This window comes from Cavia porcellus, unplaced genomic scaffold, assembly GCF_034190915.1.
Source record: "Cavia porcellus strain 051 isolate PalLab524CR breed Dunkin Hartley unplaced genomic scaffold, mCavPor4.1 scaffold_25, whole genome shotgun sequence".
NCBI classification, from domain to species: domain Eukaryota; kingdom Metazoa; phylum Chordata; class Mammalia; order Rodentia; family Caviidae; genus Cavia; species Cavia porcellus.
Window position 1 is genome coordinate 1,836,974 of NW_026947508.1, and position 8,868 is coordinate 1,845,841.

At 61.5% G+C, this 8,868-nt stretch overlaps 1 protein-coding gene across 2 annotated transcripts; it reads right to left on the bottom strand.

Moving 5' to 3' along the window:
• Positions 1-226: 226 nt before the first annotated feature.
• On the bottom strand, positions 227-7,299 carry Lrrc47 (leucine rich repeat containing 47). 2 transcript variants are annotated; one of them, XM_063235358.1, is made up of 8 exons: positions 7,086-7,299; positions 6,639-6,899; positions 3,738-4,193; positions 2,929-3,045; positions 2,382-2,497; positions 1,952-2,054; positions 1,664-1,753; positions 227-1,575 (listed from the first exon to the last, which is right to left on the bottom strand). In XM_063235358.1, exons 1-8 carry the CDS (start codon positions 7,251-7,253, stop codon positions 1,327-1,329), a joined length of 1,560 nt encoding a protein of 519 aa, XP_063091428.1. In that variant the 5' UTR covers positions 7,254-7,299; the 3' UTR covers positions 227-1,326. The 2 variants fall into 2 exon arrangements, with proteins under 2 accessions (XP_063091428.1, XP_003471517.3); XM_003471469.5 differs by having other exon boundaries at positions 6,639-7,299.
• Positions 7,300-8,868: the final 1,569 nt, after the last annotated feature.

Genomic DNA, 8,868 nt, shown 5'->3' on the forward strand with positions numbered 1-8,868 from the left:
TGCAGCCTTCAGGGACCCAGTAAACAGCCCCATCTTCAGCCCTGGGCTAGGTGGCCCACTGCGCTAGGATGGCAGTGGACAGACAGCATGGATGGAGGCTGGCAGCAGCCGCCCCTGGGGAGGCAGGGACGGGGCTGTGTCCGGTGGGGTTCGGATCTGGTTTCCTCATGGGTGGGCCTCCAGCAGCCACTGTGGGAGTGGCTGAGGGAAGGATCACGGGCAGGGCTGTTTCTTAGCAAATGTTTATTAGCAGCGTGGATGGGAGGAGAAAACACCAGAGGCTTCTGCTATAAATTAAAACATGCCCCAAACCATACACATACTCCGCCTGCACAGACAAGGGCATGCGGTCAGCGTCAGTGCAGGGTCAGATCTGTGATAGTGGCCGTGTGGGCCCAGACTTGGGGGACAGGCGGTGCCCGAAGGGGCTGCTCAGGCCTTGTGAGCTTGGGTCTCCCAGCAGGGCAGCGCCCTCGATGACTGACTGAGTCACAAAATGACAAGTAGGCCACAGCACACACACATAGACACAGACATACACATCCCGCAGGTACACCAGGAGCCACCCAGCTGCAGCCGAGCTGGGGGTCTGCCAGGGAGACCCACACAGCTGTCAGGTGCTGACGTGAGGGACTCTGGGTGTCTCTGGCTCCTGCAAAGGCACCAGAAAACGCTACTTCTTTACAGGAAATACAGGAAACCAAACAGAGGAGCAAGTGGCTGAATTACAGAGCCCACCACTCTGTTCCCCTCTGGAGCCAGAGGGGGGCGCAGTGAGCCCAGAGTCTGGTCCTCTCGAGGGTGTGCATGCGCACACACACAGACATGGGACACACCTATGACAATGCGAGGAGGACCCTTCTCTTGGCACATGCACTTTTTGATTTTTGGTTCAAAGACAACACTCCCCAGGGCTCCCACCTGTGGCCCGAGACCAGCCAGCCACAGCGCCGGGCCCAGCACAAGACATCCTGACCCAGCACTGCCCCAGCTCAAGCGCTCCGAGGCAGACAGCTGAAACCTAGCTTTGCCACACATGTCCAAGTCGTTTTTAAATAAAAACAGGAAGATGGCTGCAGGCTGGGATCTCGGTGTCCCGGCAGTGCTGCCGAGTGCAGAGGTTACAGGGGCGCCACCCCAACAGCATCCTTGTGAGGTGCACACTTGACCCAGCTGCTCGTGACAGCGCTTTCTGGCATTTGCATCAGTCCACAAAACGGGATAGAGTCGGGTTAGTATTGTCACGGCCAACGGCATCCTTTATGTCAGAACCACCCAGGGAAGAGCAAAGCACACACACTGTGAGGCCACCAGGAGCCACTATGGTCAGCGAACCACGGTCACGTGGGGAGGGACGACGGCCAGGTCGGCCTTGGACGGGTACACCACCCTCAGGCTGCCCTCCGGGTCCAGCACACGGACCTGCTCCACCACCAGGGGACACGGCCCGTCCTTCTCGCCTTGGGGGCTCCGCTGGGGATCTGGAAGTCGTCTGGAGGCAGTGTTGGGCTCTGTGTCTGAGAGGGACTCTTCCTCTCTGTTCTCTAAGGTGTGCTTGTTCATTTCCGCCATCCTCTGCAAAGGAGAAAGACCTTTTTAACGGGGTGATGTCTGGCGTCCCACAGAGATGGGCTGGGAGCCCCAGGCGGGAGCCGGCGCTCACCAGGACAAGGGCGTCCATGATGTCCTTGCAGACCTGCAGGCTTGTGGCGCTGGTGACCTCCAAGAACAAGTCGCAGGTGCTTTTCTTAATCTTAAACACAAAGAGAGAGATTGCCAAAAGTGGACCTCAAGACGGCAACAGGAAAGTCCTACGGGAAGTGGGGTCACCCCGACCAACACTGCCACCTTCTCAGGAGCGGTGCGGGCTCATGGGTGGCACTCACGGCGCTAGCCGTGCGGGGGACGTCTTTGGAGCACCTGCAGCGCCCTTGTCAGGGACCCCGCCCACCTTCGTCTTCTCACTGTTGGTGATGGGCGGGAACGAGATCACGTCGCCATCTGTGTCCACCAGACACGGGTAGTTCTCCTTACCGTCCAGCAGGTGCAGGTACCTGTGTGGAGGAAATGGATGGCAGGCAGCGGCTGACGGGTGGACGGCTAGGGACGCCAAGGGTAGCACCAGGCACAGGGGTCACATGGAAACCATGCTGGGCTGGGCAGGTACGCCGCCCTCTGTTCATGGTGCCGCCACCCGCCCTCTGGCACCCTAACGAGGCAGCGGTTTGGCTTTTCCTCCTCCTGTCCTCACACTGCTGGCCTCACTGAACAGCCCCCGTGGAGCTAGGCCCAGCGCCCGATGGGCGGTCCAGCAATTCCTCCTGGAGGCGTCTGGCGGAGGGGAGCTGCCACACCCGACGGCTGCCGGCCAGTGGGCCCACCTGTGCAGCCCCGAGACACTCTGCCTCTTCCTCTGCTTCCTCTGCTCCTCGGCCTCCAGCTGCAGCTGCCGCACCAGCTCCTGTGCCTTGGCCTCTTTCCGCCCCAAGGGCACGATCTATAAGGCAGAAATCCAGAGCTGTGCTCGCCTTGCAGCCACACTTCGGCCTGAGCGCTAGGGGCCTCCCAGCCACGTGCAGGTGCCTCTCGGCGGCCTGCGGACCAGGGGACAGGGCGGGAGGCATGGTGGCTGTGGACGGAGACTTCGGGCTGCGTCCCATATGACCACCTGCATGCAGGCTGTCTCCAGGGTTCCCTCTGGGGGCCGAGTGCCAGCTCTTGTGCCCGAGCTGAGCCTCCTCTCAAGCTTGGCCTGGCACAGGGGATCTGAAGTTCTGTGTCCTCAGGAGCCTAGCAGTTATCAACCCCACCTGGCATCGGGACGTGGATCAGAGCGCCCCGACTGCCACCGAGTCCCGAGGAGAAACACCCTGGGGACCCTGCAGGCACAGACAGAGCGGGCAGTGCGCGCGGGCGGGCAGGCGGCACCTTGAGATCCTGGGGTGGCCTGGCCGTGTAGAGCAGGGGCCCTCGCACGCTGCGGAGGTCGTGGGTGGCGATGGTGGCCGCTGTCCTCTTCTCGCAGAGCTCCTCGTGGAGCTTGGTCTGTAACAGGGTGGCAGGAGTGGGCCCCGGCCCGTGGTGCCTGGCGCCCTCCCGCCTCGCCAGCCAGGGGCCCAGCCGGCCATGCTCTCTGATCTGCTTGCGGGCGGGGCTTCTTCCTCTACTTCTAGGAGGCAGCGTTTCAGATTCTGAAGACCCTACCCCGAGGTAAAATTCAGTGAACGAGAAAGGCCTTCAGCGAGAAACAGCGGCCACTTCTCTCCCGACGGACCAAGTCCTAGCTGGGTGCTCTGCCTGTGGACAAAGATGTGCTCCGTATTTTAAAGCTGGGGCGGGCGTCCCGAGAGCCACACAGCCAAGTCAGTCTAACCCAAACCCCAGTGGCTCTCGGAGGAGCGTGCCGCCTGGACCTGCCGCCTCAATACTGCCTGCCGTGAAATTTAAGGTGTGGCTTCTGCAGGAACTGGAAAATCCACCAAACAAGCACCAAATTCCAGGAACCCCAGTTTTCAGGGCACCACAGGCTCCCGCAGCAAACTGTGAAGGCTGTGTGTGGGACCATATGGGACCCGATCCCCAGTTCCCACTTTCAAGTGGGGATACCGAGGCACGCTGGTCTCCCAGCCGGGCCCCAACCTGCACCCCGTCTCCCTGACTTTGGGCCCTAGGACCTGTCCCCAGTGCGTGCCCCCTACCCCGCCCTCGTCCCCTGCGTCTGACAGCCTGAGCCCCACCTGGGAGGACAGGAAGCGCTTGAGCGCGTTCCCTGGCTGCAGGTCCATGCCGCGCACCACGGCGCCCACGATGTATGGCCGCACGTCCTTGACCTCGGGGCTCACTCGGATCGTCAGAGGCGCGGGGTTTTCAGACACATGCAGGACCCTGAGCAGCAGTCTGGCCGCGTCGGCCACCTCCTCCTCTCCCTCGCCGCTCTCCCGCCGCTGCTTCCGCTCCCTCCTCTTCTTCCGTGTGTCCTCCTTCTCAGGGCCCTCGGCCCGGGCGCGGGCCCGGGAGCCCCGGCCCCCAACGCGCAGGTACTCCAGGATGGACCGGGTCTGGCAGCCGCCCACCATCTTCTCCAGGCGCTTGTCCCGCAGTTTATTTCCCCGGAAGTTGATCTCCTTGAGCCTGGGGCAGTCAGCCAGCTCGGCGGGGATCTCGCTCAGCTGATTGTTGGAGAGGTCCAGGGTCTGGGAAGAGACAGCAGGGGAGGTCAGGGGACTGGAGGCGACCCCTGGGGGCTGGGGCAGGCAGACTGCTCGGTGTCTGCTGGCGAGCTCTGGGGCGCTGCAGCTGCTCTGCCAAGTCCCCCCTCTCGCTGAGTCAGCCCCTTGACAAGGACGGAACCTCCCAAGGCAATGGGGCCCACCCAAGGGGCTTCTCCCCAGACAGTGACCCCTAGCCTCTCATGGGACGTACACGTCTTGCTCTTACTGCTGGGTCACAGGCAAGGCACGAGCTCCCGGCAGCTGTCACCCGTGGGAGGGGAGGGGTCTTGGCTGCTGGCTGTGCACCTGCTGTCCCTGAGGCCTCGGTGTGATGGGTGAGCCTGACAGGAAGTGGGGAGCCTCTGGCTGGGTGAGGAATCAGGAATTGAGCAGGCGTGCTGGGCCCCCACGCCTAGCTGGATAAGCTGCTGGGCGCCCCCCACCACAGGAGTACCAAACACCTGGCCCTTGGGCAGTGGCTCCATGAGGTTTTGCCTGGACCCCAATGTACACAGGACATGCTGGGAGAAGACCCCAACTTTGTGGCTAGGAGGGGCAGACACAAAACATGGGAGGTGCAGAAAGGACTTCCTCTGGGCAGCAGTGGCCTGACACTGTCCCCAGCGACTAAGGACATCAGAAAGCCTGGGAAGCACTTACCCGTTTTGCTTTCTTTTGTTGGAGTATAACCTCAGAGTTTGAATTTTATAACTGATATATATTACCAACATGTATTAGTAAAAGTTAAAAAATCAAATAGGAAGATGAATTTCTCAGTGGAGAAAACAGTCCCAGTATGAGCTACGGACAAAGGCCAGTCCCAGGGCCCCAGAGAGACCCTGACATGGAGCCTCTGCCAGCTAAGGTACTGCCCTAGTCACTCTGGAAGTCCTAGGTGGGCAGTACCTCGTGTCTGTATGTTGGCCACTTTCGATGCAGGCAGGAGGGACACGATAACTGTGCCCAGAGAGTCACAGAACCCTGAGAAGAAGAGGGTAAAGTCTGCCCTAGGTGCTACAGGTCTCCTCAGGAGGGCAGCAAGGTAAACAGATGCAAGGCTGGGGCAATGAAGCCAAGTCCTCTGATAGGTGAAGGCCATCAAGTGCCTCGGTTCCCTGTCCCCAGTGGCTGACCTCTGGGTGAGGTCAGATCAGGGCTTCACACTGCACAATTAGAAGCTAAGCCTGGTAGCAGCCTCTGGAGAGTGGGCTCGGCCTGGGGCCCGGGCCCTGCCTCTCCGGTCTGGGAGATGAATGAACCAGCAGAGGCCTCTGTGCTGTTCCTCTGGTTCCTGAGCAAGCCTACCTCCTGAGGTCCACAGCCCGGTCAGTGTCTCCTGTCTGGACTGGGCTTTCTCCATTTGTTTAACTGGCAGAATTCAGGGAGGTGCAGGACGTAGCTCTAGACCTCAGCCTTAAGGCCTGGTGGCTGCCGGTTCCATAGAAGGAGCCCTGAGCCGTTTGAGGCGGCGAGATGAGCAGCCAGTAGCCAGCTGAACACAGCCACCTGGGAGACCATCAGCACAAGCAGATCTGCCAGCTGAGTCAGTAGGCATCGGCTGTTGGTGAAAAGTGCGCACCTGTCTGTCGTATCATGAAAGTCACTGTGTTAAGATGCACACTTGGCCCATCAAACTTCTGGAAAACCAAAAAATCTACCAGATGGAAAGACAGAGCACACAGTGTCTATGTTGTGTGTCACATGTTAGCTGTACAGGGATGCCTAAGCCCCAGAAGTCCAAGGCACCCGAGGAGTCACACCCTGAGCCTCTGCTAGGAATCTGCAGCAAGGCACCTGTCAATTCTGCAGAACGCCTTTCCTGTTTCTCCCAACTATACACAAATAAGTAACCTTGCTATATAAACACCTGCACAAAATCAGATGCCTGATGTCAAGAATAATGGACGGCAAATTCAGTTACTAGACTGTGTGCGGATTTATTATGAAATGTCTACATGAACTCTAGAGTGAGAAGCAGGGAACAGCAGCGCCCGGCCGCCTTGCTTGGATGATCCATAGTGAACACTGCGTCAGGACGCAGCTCCTCCTACCCCTCAACAGGTTTCATGGGCTCCTGACTGTGCCCCGCAGTAAGCTGGGGCCCGAGGGTCTCTCCCGTGCAGGCTGGGGGAACCCCAAAGCGCGCACTGTGCCACAGAAGCCTCCCCCACATCATTAGGCAGCGAAACACCAAGCAGGAAACCCATCACGTGGCGTCGCGCGAACTCCACTCCTTCAATCGATTCATACATGCTAAGGACCAGACGCTGGTGTCTGGATTGTAATCAACGTGGAAGCCAAGTTTGCTAACAGCTAAGAAGCAGCAAGCGAGTTGAGGAACCCCTGGGTCGGGCACAGACGCCTCAAGGCTCAGCGCCCCGAGTCTCGGCGGGCTCCCCCACTTGCCCCGGGCCGGCCCCAGCTGACCTTGAGCGAGGCCAGGTGCGCGATGTCAGGGCTGAGCTCGCGCAGGCGGTTGTCGGCGGCCGCCAGTTCGCTGAGCAGAGGCAGCGCGCCGGGGCGGAAGAGCGTGTCCGGGAAGGCGTCCAGGAGGTTGCCGGTGAGATTAAGGCTCTGCAGGCGTGGGGCGCAGCGCGCCAGGTCGGCGGGCAGCTCGCGCAGTCGATTGCCGCTGAGGTTGAGGCTCTGCAGCTGTGGGAGACCCGGCGGCTCGGCGGGGCCTAGGCCCTGGCCGGGGGGCAGCGCCTCAAGCTCATTGCCGGAGAGATCGAGCACGCGCAGCGCCGGCAGTGGCCCTAGCTCGGGGCTCAGGCCGGGCCCCAGTGCGTTGCGCCGTAGCACCAGGCTGTGCAACTGGGGCAGGCCCTGTGCCAGGCCCGGCCCTGGCGCGCGCAGGCTGCCGCAGCCGCTCACCTCTAGGTAGTGCAGCAGCGGCAGTGTGAAGAGCCGCGGCGGCAGGCACCCACCCGCCGCCCGCACCCGCTCCTCCAGCCCGGGCCCCGTCAGTAGCAGCTCGCGCCGCCGCTCGCGCTCAGCCAGTTCAAGCTCCGGCCAGGCCTCGGACACTGCAGCCACCGCCATCGTGCCACCACCCCCCGCGCCGGACTTCCGTGACTCTGCACATGACTTCCGGCCTGCACCGGAAGAGGCCATAGAAAGGGCGCTCGGTCGCTAGATAGTCGCGTGCGTGTCGTAAAGAAGCGGGTCCAGAAGGTTGCCTAGAGCGTCGGCGCGCTATGGTTTGTGGGGCGTGGGCGGGCTGAGTCGCGGGTCCACACTTCCGGGTGTGCTGTGTCTGCGGCTGAGCCTTTCGGGCGTTGCTGCCCGGTGTATGTATTTAGTGCCTACCAAGGAGCCACCTTCAGGGTTAGGCCTGCTCTTGAGACCAGTAGGCTGCTCCGAGGACAGCGTGACTTGCTCTGGGGCTCGGACACAGGCGAGGCTGTGGCTCAGTCTTCCTTTCGTGGTCACTGGCTCTGCTCCCAGCTGTGCCGGGCTTGGGCGCTGAGCCTTTAGGCCAGGGTTGCACCCGGAGTTCGTGGCCCTTCTCTGAAGAAAGGGCCTGGCAGGTGGCCGATGCTGGGCGCGGGTCGGCTCTATCTGGCTGCAGGAATTTGCTGCCGAGGGTGCAGTGCGCGCAGTCAGCGCCGGAGCAAAGCGAGCCGATCAGGTGGGCGAGGGCCGCTGGCTCAGAGAGGCTCAGCTTTCGCCGCTGCTTTTTCTCCTCCGCAACTGAGTGTCCAGGGCTTGGCTCCATCTGGGCTGAAGACCGTCCTGTCGGTCTCTGGGGCGGATTTCCGACTACCGTCTACCCTCGCCGGCCAGCGCCTCGGTCACCTTCCAGAGCTGTGGGCGACGTGGGGACCTTGCGTGTATGTTTTTCCCCAGCCCTGGTCCTGGCCCCTGGGGCTGGGAGGTCAGGTCCAGTTTCTGGGGTGACCCAGCTGTGCCTGACTGTGGGTTCTGAGTTCTGCCCTGCAGGCCCTGTGCTCACCTGTTGAGCAGGATTTGGTGAATGGGACTCTCCAGGGCTCCTCACCCATACCTTAAGGAGCGCTGGGTTGTGTGGAGGGGTATAGGAGGACGCCCTGTCCTGGACCCTCAGGACGAGTGAGGTGTGTCGGTGGGTTGGGGAGGGGCCTGATGCCTCATTCTTGTACAGCAGAGGTAGCCCTGAGAACCCCAGAGCTGGTCCTAGTGGGCAGTGGGGCCCGCCTGCCTCAGGGGAGCCTTGGTCCCCATTCAGAAGTTGCTGGTAGGATGGCTGCTGGCCCAGGATACAGGGGGCCCGTGGGACTGGGGTCCTCCGATGGGAGAAGTGCTGAGGCCGACTGGAGGAGGCAGATAGCGCTGAGCCAGGAGAGGGGGGTCAGACGTAATGCCCCCAAGTGCTTCTGTGCCATTTCCTATCCGTAGTAGGCTGCAGGCTGGGGCTATCCCTGGGACTCAGTCAGCCCTTGAACCCGTGCTCATTTGGGATCCAGCAGCCAGCCTCCCCGCGCAGATGCGACCTTTTCTTTGCTAAGTAAGCACCCTGCCTTGGTGGGTTCAGCCCGCACTGCCCCTTATGCAGAGCTTTTCCCCGGTGCTGCTCTCTACCACCCATGACTCCTGCCACACAGGGGCCCGGGACTCTGAAGGTGGCTGGCCGAAGAATGACAGCAGCCCAAGAGCTGATGGCCCCTCATGGCCAGCT